Source organism: Octopus sinensis, linkage group LG14 (assembly GCF_006345805.1).
Source record: "Octopus sinensis linkage group LG14, ASM634580v1, whole genome shotgun sequence".
NCBI lineage: Eukaryota > Metazoa > Mollusca > Cephalopoda > Octopoda > Octopodidae > Octopus > Octopus sinensis.
In genome coordinates this window covers 63,407,110-63,421,377 of record NC_043010.1, presented here as the reverse complement: position 1 = coordinate 63,421,377, position 14,268 = coordinate 63,407,110, and the positions used below count along the sequence as shown (strand labels likewise).

At 37.9% G+C, this 14,268-nt stretch overlaps 1 protein-coding gene and 1 pseudogene across 6 annotated transcripts in view; one reads left to right on the top strand and one right to left on the bottom strand.

Annotated features, from left to right (window-relative positions):
* The first annotated feature begins 794 nt into the window (after window positions 1–794).
* The window catches only part of LOC115218910 (zinc finger protein 2 homolog), a 25,096-nt gene continuing 11,622 nt past the window's right edge, over window positions 795–14,268 (top strand). For 2 of the 6 annotated variants that reach the window (XM_036509104.1, XM_036509106.1), the window contains exons 1-2: window positions 2,023–2,460; window positions 11,919–13,246. In XM_036509104.1, coding sequence (XP_036364997.1) covers window positions 12,088–13,246 — 1,159 coding nt within the window. In that variant the 5' untranslated portion in view covers window positions 2,023–2,460; window positions 11,919–12,087. Of the gene's footprint in view, window positions 906–938; window positions 1,394–2,022; window positions 2,461–11,918 lie in introns of those variants that run through there. The other 4 variants (XM_036509103.1, XM_036509102.1, XM_036509105.1 and 1 more) reach the window with 4 other exon arrangements.
* On the bottom strand, window positions 7,895–8,013 carry LOC115219568 (annotated as a pseudogene).

The window sequence follows — 14,268 nt, the reverse complement described above, 5'->3', positions numbered from 1 at the left end:
TACACAGAGGCGGAATGGTCACGGCTGGAACCACTTTGATCATGGGTTTACCCTGGGCTAAACAACAATGCGTATGTGTATATAAATAAAATCTCAGGTTTGTCCTGACTGAATATCGTTGATAGAAAGGTTTTAAACTGGTGATCATTCGGTATTTGTGTTCGAAACTACATCATCCAATGTGTCTTCCCATTTTTAAGACTTGGATGTGAATAACAGCCACATCTCCCTCAAATCACATGCTATTGTCTTAAAATGGTGAGACACAAGGGATAAAGCAGCCTAGCTCTATATAAACACGGTTGACCTGGCGATAAATAACTCCATATAATATAGATATATATACATATGTGTATGATTGTATACATAAACACAACGAAATTTACAGGAGACCACGTAAGAAGAAAGAGAAAAATTATTATAATGAATAATCGCAAAAGAAGTAATTATTAAATTGAAAAGAAAAGGAGAAAAAATATTCTAAAAACGTAGTAAATGTTTTTCTCTTTCGTATTTGATTGTCTGGTTTTCCCTGCCATTTTAAAATTCAGCTTCCCGAAAGTTTAAAGAGAGCGGGAAGAGTTTGAGCGAAGAAAAGTCTAGTGACCAGTTCAAGCAAAGTTGGCTGGAATGGTTTGAACTGGACTTCGGGGGGAGGGGGAGAAAGAAAGGGTGTGAAGGAGAAAGATGTGGTCGAAGAGAGGAGGAGGGAGTAAGAGAGAGATATATAGGAGACTTGAGAGAGGGACAAGAGAGGGATAGAGGATGGATGAAACGGTAATACCAACCTGGGCAGCAGCAGTGGTGAGAGTGGTTTTAGACAGCAACACAGTCAGACAAGGAGAGAGAGAGAGAAGGAAAGAGTGAGAGAGTATATATAGGACAGACAAGGAGAGAGAAAGAAAGTGAGAGAGAGAGAGAGTATAGAAGGAAAGAAGAAAAAGTGAGAGAGAGAGAGAAAGTGTAGAAGGAAGGAAGAAATAGAGAGAGAGAGAGAGAGAGAAGGAAGGAAGGAAGAAAGAAGAAAAAGAAAAAGCAGGCAGATTAAGAGTAGTTTAGATGTGGATGAAGACGATGTCAGTTGGTCGGTCGATCGAACGTGGTGGGAGAGAGAAAGTAGAGTGCGCGCTATTATGTAGGTACAGGCCGATCTAGAAAGAAAGGCAGACAGATAGAAAGAGACTGAGAAAGAGAAAGAGAGTGAGAATGAAGGAGGAAGGGGGAGATAAGGAGCGAAAGAACTACGTGACACACAGACAGAGCCGAAGCTAAGGTTTTTATTTACTCAATTTTTTTACTAGAAACTTTTTAAAGGAGTCGATTACAAAGCTTGGGAAATGTAAACAAAAGGGAGATAATCCGGCGTATTAATTTCCAGACGGACTTAAATTCGGTAGGGACTGCTTTTTTTATGTGACAAATAAGTCCCTCACTTTTTAGTAATGTAATAATATTGTCTTTTAATTAAAATAATTTTTGAAAGTCGACTAAATTGGATTGATAAGATTTGATTACGTGTATGAAGAAAGAAATTAATAAATGCGCATATTTTTCATTGGTAATAAAAATGCTACATCTGGACTGTTGATGTGTGTGTATATATATATATATATATATACATATATATATATTATATATATATATATATATATACATCCATATATACATACATACATGTATGTATGAGTGTATGTATACACAATGAAAGAAGAGGACCAAATGCATTAAATAGATTTTATAATTTAACATATAAATTTCTTCCTCTGTCTCTCTTATATATATATTCCTGTATATATATATGCCACTATAATAAAGAATATATATGTGTTTGTATGTATGTATATTTTGATTTATGTGAACTTTGTTTAGTATTTCGGTAACTATTTTTCATCGTTATTTTCTCCTGAAGTTTGTCCTTGTAATATATATATATATATATATATATATATATATATATATATATATATATATATATACACACACATACGCACACTCTCTCTTACTCACACACAAATGCGAATCATTGTCGAGTTCCACAACGTACGGATATAATGTCATACGTGTCAACGTGACATAGCACCGGTTTCATTGTTCTTAAGTTGTATGTATGTGTGAGTGTATGTAGTATTAATTAAATACATCATATATATATACACACATATATATATATATACGTATATATATAAATACATATATATTTATATATATATATATATATATATATATATACACGTGCGCTTGTATAGAAATGTATTAATGCACTATTTACTGTGTGTACAGCAGATAGGCCTGTGTATGTGTGTCTGTGTTGGTAACTAAATGTGTATATATTTACATATATATATACGTGCGTGTGTGTGTGTGTATATGTGAGTATGTTTGAAGTAGTTTAGTGCTCAACTGTGTCAGAAGAGGTGCTCGAAAGAGGGACAATCTCCTTTCTGAAGACATCCACTGAAGGTAAGGACTCCCCACACCAACACCTCGCCTCTTGCCTCACTTTCTCGTCCCATTCCCACCCCGTTTCTCTGCCACTATATGCCCCCCTCCCGCACCATTTTATTTTGCACCTGACCACTAACCGCCCCCCACTTGTGTCTTCCGTCGCTACATCACAAGAAAGAAAGCCACCCTCGGCTCTCACAACTATTTTCTCTTCTACTATAAACGTTAAGAAGGGAACAACACTTGTTCTTCCCGAGAAACATGTTCGATCGCGCACTTAACCATCTCTCTTCTATTTATTTCTATATCATATCCCGACTTTCATTCTTCACATTTTTAGACAGGTTGTCTTCTAATACAGCCATCACTGTTCCACGTTCTGTTTGCTCACAACATTCAGACGAGCTGAACAAGAGAGCCTGTCTCTCTATTTCTCTCTCTCTACGTGATCGGTCAGCCTATTTAGAAATAGTAACCGAATCTCCCTCAAATCACACCCTGGATAATATAATCTGACAACGTGATGGTCATGACTGGAATACCTTCGATCATAGATCTACACGATCGGGGTGGGTTGACCAGGGGCTAGACAACTTACCAGTTTAGGGAGCCTTTGCAAACCTGTTTTGCTAAATCTATACTTTCCACCTGACAGACGTGGGTCTATGACTAAATATACATACATTGACGTACACAAGTTCATACATACATTTTTACATATACACTTTAACTCTAGTTTCAGCTCAAGAGTTGCGGCCATGCTGGGGCACCACCGTTATATATATGTATATATATATATATATATATATACACACATATACCTTGTGCTTTACTCAGAAATGTTCCCAGCGGTTCCATGCCCCCAAAGCCATTCGACTATTTTCTATATTCTTCACTCCCCTCCATTTTTGCCCATTTCAAATGTTGTTTATCCAATCTATTTATTTAAAGATCAGAAATGGCGCAGTACTTTGTTTTTGCGATAATTATAACTATAACATATTTTATTTATTAATAACATTATTGTTACGTGTACCATTTCTGGCTGACGGAGAATTTTCGTGGATCAAAATTACAGATATATATATATATTTGTGTGTCTGTACACACACACAAATATACATACGTATATATATATATATATACTAAGTAATTAAGGGTTTAGCAACGATTTGCCTCGCCACACACCGAATTTAGAAATAGCAGTCAAAGAGTTATGGCTATTCTTTCTACTTAAAAGGGAGATCCCAGTAAAACCACATATATATACATACATACATACATACACACACACATATATGTATGTATACCTTTTCATATACTCGCCCGAGAAGACGCTTGTAGTAACAATCTGTCTATTGAGGGGGATGGGGTGAATCATCAGTTGTTACATGTATTGAGTACTTTATCTCCCGTTCTTGTGAGTGTACTACAAACATACACGCATATATAGACATACGCATACAAATATATACATATATATATACATACACGCAAGCATATACGCATATATATTATACACACGCACGCACATGACCCTGATTTCTTGTAAAACATAAATGCAACATTTTCGGTATCAGTTTACTGCTCCACTAGTTTAGGCATACATACATAAATATATATATATATATATATATATACTAAGAAAGATTGTTGTATTTTGTATTCAGAAGAATGGCAAGTGTATAGGATAGTCCTCTACGTTCTGGGTTCAAACTCCACCGAGGTCAACATTGCCTTTCGTTTTCTGCTGGTCGATAAATTAAATTACTGGTGGCTTACTGATGTTCGATCTATATATTTATATATTCCTATGGATGCATCCTAGACATGAATGGATTTTCCTATGAGAAAAGACGATTTCACTGAAGCAGATCCAATGTTTTATCTGTGACAAATGTAGTTTTTCCTAAACGTAGGGCAGCAACCTGCTTCGGAATCCGGTCACAGCTATATATATAATATATATATATATATATATAATTGTGTGTGTATATATTTATATGTATGCATAAATGCGTGTACACATACACGTATACATGCATACATATATACAAATACACACGCATATGCTATTGTGGTGCATTTAGTAGCAGTCTTCAGTTTGTATCCTTTGGGTTTAGCAATGAATGCCCCTATTTTCCATCCGATCTTTCGTTCTTTATTCTGCTACATATCTCAATATATATCAACATCTATATTTAATTGATATTTCTATTCATCTTAAATAGTGTCGATGGCATAAAGAGATGTTATATATATATATATATATATATATATATATACATATATATGTATAATGACAATTGTTCAGCCTTTTTTCGCCATTTTCACGATCCAAACGAGGGAGCCTCTACTTACTTGCTCGATATGCTAGAAATAACAGTCAAAATCTTCATAAAATCTCTATATGGCGGTGCCCCAGCATGGCCACAGCTTGTGAGCTGAAACTAAATAAAATATCCTCTTAAAAACGATATCTTTGACTTCATTGAATACGTGGCGCTTCTGGAAAGAAAATGTGGTGGTCATAAGTGGAACGACAAGCAGCTTAGGAATGTCATTTTTCAATATCCTGGGATACTTTGTCGACTTATTCGTTAATACTCGTCTTCGCACTTGTTTTGTCCCGTCTTCGTATAACCTCCGCTGTTATACCGTACTTGCATTACCCCCAAGTAAGCCTCATCGAAGAGATTTATCATCCAACACGTTCCATATGTGACCATCTCGTCTGTTCCCTAACATATGCTATCTAATCTGGCCTTCAATGTTTTAGACGATAAGATGATTTCGTTGCTGCGTCTAGCAGGTCAAGCGACCGCGAAATACGTGTGTGTATAGATATATGCGTGCGTGTGTGTGTGTATTATATATATTGTGCATATATATTTATGCATATGTATGAAATTAGAAATCTTTTCTCTCTGAAGAATTTCTGATAGAAGATATATTACATGTTTTCTACCGTATGTACAATTTTGTAACTCCTATTTGTAAATGGAACATGTGTAATGGTGAATAGATAATACCAAAATATTTAAATATTTTTCAATCTCCTGTTTCGTTATACATATATATACATACAAGCAAAAACTGGAAAGTTTGGTGTAGTTTTAGTTCCATGTTACGCATGTTTCATATGCAGTATAGGAAATACTTTATGAATATAACAATTAATATTAATGATAAATAATATAAGTATAATAAATTCATATATGTATATACATTTAGGAAACGTGTATAGGATATCCTTTATGCAATTATTCAAAGATTACTGGAATGCACAGGTGTTCCTCACGGGAACATTAGCCTGGGTTTTAATCCTTTCCTTACGTTATATTTTGTCTTGCAAGGTACTTGGTAACCCTCTTGATGTTGGTGCCACGTAAAAAGCACCCAGTACACTCTGTAAAGGCCGTTGGCATGAAGACAGGCATCCAGCTGTAGAAAATCTGCCAAAACAGACAATGGGTCCTAGTATGGCTCTTGGCTTTGCCTGCCCCTGTCAAACCATCCAACCCATGCCAGCATGGAAAATGAATGTTAAATGAGGATGATGATGATGATGATATATATACAAGATAAGAAAATGGAGAAATACATCTAAATCAAATATCAATTACCAGATAATACTCAATCACATGTGGTGGTTTAATAAAGTATGTGATTGAGTATTATCTGGTAATTGATGTTTGATTTAGATGTATTTCTCCATTTTCTTATCTTGTATTAGTAATTTGTGGTAAATCATTTTACCTTTGCCCATATAATACAGTAAATGAATTGATTGCATCGCAATCATTAACATTTATGTATTAACTTTGTTGGGTACTTCACTAGCAGTATATTGGATATATGTTATCCCATAGAGGGTTGCATTTACAACCCCTATCTCAATTTGTATGTATGTATACTTTTATCAAAGCTGCAAAAACATTACAAAAAAGCTGTTGTGATGAAGTTTTGGTCACAACTTGCCAACGAAAGGAAACGTAAAACTGAGTAACAGTTTTTTTTCTGGAGTTTTTGCAGTTTTAATTTTAAAAAATATACTACTCTACATCTGGTACTTGAGTACTATTTTTTTTCACCTTGTTTTGCATTTATATACTTACTCGTGTATGTATATATATATATATATGGAACTGTGCGGGTGGCACGTAAAAAGCACCCACTACACTCACGGAGTGGTTGGCGTTAGGAAGGGCACCCAGCCATAGAAACACTGCCAGATCAGACTGGGCCTGATGCAGCCTTCTGGCTTCACAGACCCCAGCTGAACCGTCCAACCCATGCTAGCATGGAAAGCGGACGCTAAATGATGATGATGATGATATATATATACAAGCTGAATATCACATCGTTGCTGGGTAATTTTCACAATAGAATGCCTTGGTGGACTTTAAGAATAGCACGCCCTTATAAGTTGGGTTCTCTCCGTTTTGACGCAAAATTTTCAAATTTTTCTCTCACTACACCCTTGCAAATGATAGAAGGAAGGTTTTTGTGAAAAAATGATTGAAATTTTACGAATCCTCACTTCCCCTCCTTTTCGACTGATATTTTTTGTTTAATTTTTTTCCCCCACTACATTCTTAAAAACAATGGGAGATGCCTTTTTCGATTTTTTAAAAAACTTGTTTCAAACCCCCCACACACACACACATACTCAGTACTGAGTTGGGCCTTTTTTTTTTTTGCATTACACAAGTTTTTGGAAATTGGTAATCACCATTAAAATTCCCACTTCCTTTATTTTCGAATTGAAAATGAAATGTAATTTAAAAACAACAGAGAGATCTTTTTTTTTTTTCATTTTTTCATTAACTCTGATCTTCTATAAGTTGTAAAACTTCAGCTTTTTCTAAAATTCTTTTTAATCATAGTTTTAAAATTCAGACATTACAAATCTGCAATTTGTTTCTGTGTATAATATCAAAATGGTTTTCAGGCAGAAAGGTGTGTGATTTAAGGTAGGGTTAGCTGTTGTTTCTAGCACATCCCACGACCGCCTGATACCTTCCTCGTTTCTTTGTTATTCTGACATGTACTCTTTTACTTGCTTCAGTCATTTGACTGCGGCCATGCTGGAGCACCACCTTTAGTCGAGCAAATTGACCCCAGGACTTATTCTTTGTAAGCCTAGTACTTATTCTATCGGTCTTCTTTTGCCAAACGGCTAAGCAACGGGGACGTAAACACACCAGCATCGGTTGTCAAGCGATGTTGGGTGGGGGGACAAACACAGACATACACATACATATATACGACGGGCTTCTTTTAGTTTCCATCTACCAAATCCACTCACAAGGCTTTGGTCGGCCCAAGGCTATAGTAGAAGACACTTGCCCAAGGTGCTATGCTGTGGGACTGAACCTGGAACCATGTAGTTGGTAAGCAAGCTACTTACCACACAGCCACTCCTACACCTATAAAAAGTGTGAAACGCTTACAGAACCTAGGTTTCCCAAGCGGTCACCCATCTAATTACTCACTAGGCTCGACGTTGCTTAACTTCAGTGATCAGATGAGAACCGGTGCTTTCAACGTGATATGGCCGTATTAATGGTTTTCAATCTTTTTCTCCCAACTAACACATTTTATGGAATGATGATGTGGTGGTCCGTTGCTGGGATTTAAACAACAAAAATTAGTAATATAAATTTTTAACCCCTTCTCTGCATCAGCCAAGTCCAAGTGGGTGTAAGATATAACCTATATACTAACAGAAAAGTATACTATTAAATCAAATTATCTTTTACATACCTTTTTTAAATCACTTTGTCGCTGTAATGTAATTCCTTACACACACACACACACTTCCCATGAGAAATATACTTTTATAAAGAGTGAGAGAGAGTGTGCTAAAAATGTATGGAGACGGGGAAAGTTTACCATGAAAAAAAGCGAAAAATGAAAGAGATAGACATGTTTTCTGTTGCCGTCACAGATTTTGAAATTTTAATACTAAATGAAAATGTTCAAATTTGGTATGTTGATGTACTTTTTCACACCACATATGAGTTTCTGATTCCAGGAAAATTTTTGGAAAATGCTACAGAGGTTTAATGCTTCATCATTTTTACCCAGTCAGAAAACAGGATTTGTGTGTCATAGCTATCATAAAATGAAAGTAAACGTTAGAAGACGTAATAGGCGCAGGAGTGGCTGTGTGGTAAGTAGCTTGCTTACCAACCACATGGTTCCGGGTTCAGTCCCACTGCATGGCACCTTAGGCAAGTGTCTTCTACTATAGCCTCGGATTAACCAAAGCCTTGTGAGTGGAATCGGTAGGCGAAAACTGAAAGAAGCCCGTCGCATATATATATGTGTGTGTGTGTGTGTGTATGTCTGTGTTTGTCCCCCCAGCCATCGCTTGACAACTGATGCTGGTGTGTTTATGTCCCTGTAACTTAGTGGTTTGGCAAAAGAGACCAATAGAATAAGTACTAGCCTTACAAAGAATATTTTCTGGGATCGATTTGCTCAACTAAAGGTGGTGCTCCAGCATGGCTGCAGTCAAATGACTGAAAAATAAAAATAAAAGAGTAAAAAGAGCATAGTTTTAAATAAAACGAAAGCAGTGTATGAGAGATAATACATATACAGAGAGAGAGATTGATAAAGGGTGTGCTAAATAATTGAGAGAGATACATTCATGGCGGCAGATAGAGAGTAGGGGAGTTGTCAATCTAAAACAGTGGTTTTCAACCAGGGTTCCGCAAGAAGTTACAAAATTGCTAAAACTGGCAGTAATTTTTAAGTCTCCTGTGCAGATATGTGTGCATAAGACTATTAAATTATTGCACATGGGTTCCTCGAGCCAGTGGAATGTTTCCTTGGGGTTCTGCTCCTGCAAAAAGTTTGAAAAGCACTGATCTAAAAGTTAAGCTATTTCTTGTGAAAAATTATATTTTTTATAATTATTTATGGACACCCTCTCTTTAGGATGCAGATTTTGAAAATCAAATTACTTAATTACTTAGACTTGCATTTATATAGTAGGTGCGTGTGTATATGCATACACGGGTATCTGTGTACCCTTGTCTTGACATTACATAATGGTTGTAAACAAGTATTACCACTAGGGCGTCTTTTGGTCATGGATGATGTCATCCGTCCATTGAGTTGTCTATTCAGTTTTTGCAATGCCTCCTGTGGCTGTAGACACCAATGCAAGAATAGCAGTCTCATTTGCAGTGGTCACACCTAAACGTTGAATCTGGCTTGGTTTTCAGCTGCCGCCACCCTCAAATTCTCTTCGCCGGTCTGCAGTTGTTTGTGAAGAGTGCCTCTCCAGCTGGTTCGGTCGGTTGCGAGATCCTCCCAGGAATTGGTGTTGATGCCAGGTACCTTCATATCCCTCCTGCACACATCCCTGTACCTCAGCTTCGGGCGGCCAATGTTTCTCCGCCCTTTAAACAAGTTTATTGAGCGAAAACACCTAAAAAGCTCCACAAGGCTCCGGCAGGGGGGGGGGATCCCTGCTGTACTCTTTCACCACTCTTTCTCCCACTCTTTCTTCTGTTGGCCTGTTCGCTTAGCCAGCAGGGTGGCTAAAACATTCGAAGGCTAAACAATGCGAACGCATTGTGACCAGCGATGTGTAACAACATCTGATGGTCTGATCGGTCATGTGATCACATGTGGTATATATATATATGTGTGTGTGTGTGTGTGTGTGTGTGTGCGTGTGTGTGAAATGCAGTCACAGAATTTTTATCTGCTGGCTCACTGCAATGCATATTACATGTCTAATCAGCATTCCAAGGTCACACAACAAACATATTGTTATCTTATCATTACGCATGTTTTACTGACAAAGTCTGATGAATTAGCAATATAAGACAAAATATTCTTCCTCTTGTTTTTTTGCACCAAGGAATCTGTAGTTGCACCAGCCTGTCACCAAACACATTCCAGTTATGAACATCCTATCATTTTTTCTTCTGTGTGTGTGTGTTTCTAGAAATAATGTATCGAGAACTGTTAAGTCCAATTTCATTTGCATGTTGAATAAGAGGTCAACTGATAAGTTTACAGTTTAATCCAGTTCAATGTGTCTTCCGTTTGTTACCCTACACACATCTCTTCGATACTCCAGTCGGATGAGTGACGAAGGACTTCACAGACTCATTGTATGCATATCCTTTGCCTCGTGTGTGTGTCTACAGACATAATTAGACAAGCATGTGTATAGCTATGTTAGTAAATGTCTGCTCTACTGATTAATCACTGTGGCTTAACAAGATCATTCAAACCTATTTATCATTAGGAGTGGCTGTGTGGTAAGTACAAGCTGATGCCCTCCTTGGTGCCCCAGGCAACTACCCAAGTTGTCAGTACCTTGAGTTCAATTTCCGCCGAGGTCGACTTTGCCTTTCATCCTTTTGGGGTCGATAAATTAAGTACCAGTTACGCACTGGGGTCGATGTAATCAACTTAATCCATTTGTCTGTCTTTGTTTGTCCCCTCTGTGTTTAGCCCCTTGTGGGTAGTAAAGAAATAAGTACCTTGAGCCAGCCCTGCCCAGCCCCACTGATGCCTTTTTTGTATGAATTGGACAGACGGAAACAAACACACAGGCACATATATGTTTGTGTGTATGTGTATATATACTTTGGGATGGTCATATTTTGCCAATTAAACACCTGCACTGTCTATTTGGTCTTCACTTCAGCTTTATTACTATTAGTTTGGTTTCTTTGTCAAAGTTCTTTTCTCACACATCCCTGTGACCTCTCTGGCAACTGTGTATCCCATGTGTCTCCTCTTGTTCTGCTTATTCCATTTTGTCTCTTCTCTTTCTCACTCAATTTCATGTCAAGAATCTTACAAACCGAATGATATATTTGTGTGCATTTGTATCTTCTTGTCTTGACTTTTGCTCTCTTGTTGCAAAGAAAGACATGCAAATAGAAGAAAATTATGCAGTTTGCTTTCAAGATCTGGTGAAAAACAAGTCTGGTCATTGAATTGTTTGGGTTCAAAGGATTAGCAGGGTGTGTGTGGGTGGGGTGGGGGATGAATATTACCTCGATTGGAAATGGGTGAGAGTTGGAGACAACATTGGTTTCAGAGATAGAAATCTTTTATTTTTGAAATATCCATGAATACATTATGCAACAACACAACATTTAATGCAAACAGAAACTAAGGAATATTTTCCCTGATTTTAATCATTTTTTGATAATTTTTGTTTTTTGTTATGTTTTGTTTCGTTTTATGGTTTTGGGGGGGCTGGGGGAATATTGAACACAGGGTTGGAGACGATTATTGATTTACTAAAATGGGATCACAGAGATTTGGAATCCCCTGCTCTTTTAGAATTTCTTTGAAGATATATAATTGTACACACCTACTGCCCAATTCGCAAAAAAATCATTTTTTTTTTATCTTGTAAATCTTGTTTTATTTTTTTCATCTTGTTTTTTAAAACAAAATTAATTTTTGTTCTTTTTCTTTTGTAGATTGTTTTGCTAGAGCCTTCCAACTGTTTCTTTGAGAAGTGAAAGAGAATTTTCCTGCCAGAACTACCAGTTACCATTCTGATGGTGCCATTCAGTGCTACGTTAAGGTTTACTAGAGACTGTTAAATACTAAACCTTTTACTTCTCAGATATATTTGTTATATAAAGTATGGAGAAACTTCACAGAGAAAAGGGTATTTCTGGGGATGTTTGTAGCAAAACTCAATACACAAATGACAAATCAGGGGTCAGAGATGTTTGTAATAAGTCTCAGTTTTCCAGTGTTAAGTTAAACCCTGCAGATATTTGCAGTAAAGCCCAATTTCCTTCTGTCTCAAGCACCATGACGTCACAGAGGATTGCTCATGTTGGGGAGAAGCCCCTGCACAACAACATCTACGACAGCCAGTTTGTGCAGGGCTGCTACCTCCAGCCCCATGGGCTCGTCACCAACAACCAGAAGCTGTTCCATGTGGATGTCTACAACAAACAACTGTCACAGAACTGCTACATACCGACTCACGAAAGGAGTCATACGGGGGAGAAACAGCAGCAACAACAACAACAGCAGCAGCAGCAACAACAACAACAGCAGCAACAACAACAACAGCAGCAGCAACAACAACAACAGCAGCAGCAACAACAACAGCAGCAGCAACAACAACAACAGCAGCAGCAGCAACAACAACAGCAGCAGCAACAACAACAACAGCAGCAGCAACAACAACAACAGCCACAGCAGCAGCAGCAACAACAACCACCTCAACAACAGCAGACACAGCATCAGCAACATCTACAGCTGCAGCAGCAGCAGCAACAACATCAGCAACAGTCTCAAAGTGGTCCTATTTGTCAAAAGCAGCCAGTCATAAGCAAGGCCATGCCTATTGCTTCAAAATCTCAAGTGTGTTCCAAACTCTATCACTGTGACCTTTGCCCGAAGCAGTTTGTGCGTCGAAATACTTTGGAAATGCACAGACGGATCCATACGGGGGAGAAACTGTTTCATTGTACGTTCTGTGAAAAGAAATTCGTCCACCGAGACAAACTCCAGATCCACGAGCGAATTCACACGGGGGAGAAACCGTTCCAGTGTGAATATTGCCCAAAGAAGTTTTCTCGGAAAGACAAGTTGAAAATTCACAACAGCTCCCACACGGGAGAAAAACCGTATCATTGTAGTTATTGTCCGAAATGTTTTGTGCAACGAGACAAACTGAAAATCCACGAACGGATCCATACGGGGGAGAAACCTTTCCATTGCGAGTTCTGCCCGAAGCAGTTCTCTCGGAGTGACAAGCTGCAGTTGCATCGACGGACACATACAGGTGAGAAACTGTTTAATTGTAATTACTGCCCAAAGCAATTCGTCCAGAGAGACAAATTGCTCATCCACGAACGGACCCACACGGGAGAGAAACCGTATCACTGTGACATCTGTTCCCGGCAGTTTGCTCGGTCAGATAAGTTGCAGATCCATAAGCGCACACATACGGGGGAGAAGCCATTCCAGTGTGAATTGTGTCCGAAGCACTTCTCTCAGAGATATTATCTGAAGGTTCATATACGGACACATACTGGGGAAAAACCTTTCCATTGTGATATTTGTCCCAAACAGTTTGCTCGCAAGGATAAATTGCAAATTCATCGGAGAGGTCATACGGGAGAGAAACCCTTCCAGTGTGAGATTTGTTACGAGCAGTTTATGAAGAAGGATGAGTTGACAATACATAAACGTATTCATATTATTCACAATGATGCTGTCAACTGCGAGGTTTGCACCCAGCACTTACCCAATAGATTAGGTCTACCCATTCAGCAGAGCCCTCACTCCGTTGAAATGCCATTAAACACTGAAATCTGTTCGAAACCACATTGTACAGAGATGGATGATTTGCAGTTAATGAAACGACCCCAGAAGCTACCTGCCAAAAACAATTTTCTCAAGCCGCCTTCCTGTAAAAACATCAAAGAATACACTCCGATGAGCACGATTCTTTGGCCAATTTTGTACCCCAGTACTGGCTTACAAAATCCTCAGTAGTTCATTTAGGATAACGAATGTCTGGCATGAATGACGGCCAGTGTTTACCATTAGACAAACTAGTATTCAGACATTTTTCTGTATATGTGAAAGAGAGAGAGAGAGAAAGGCAGTCAATACTGTGAGTCTACTGTACTTTTGTGGTGGACAGCAATATTCCTGGATATCTTGTTCCAGCTGAATGTGTGAGTATTTGCACTGCCTGCCTGTCTTTATGCATGGTGTATAGGTACACACACACACACATATATACACATATGTGTGTCTATATATATGTATGTATATATATATAAATTAGAAAAAAAA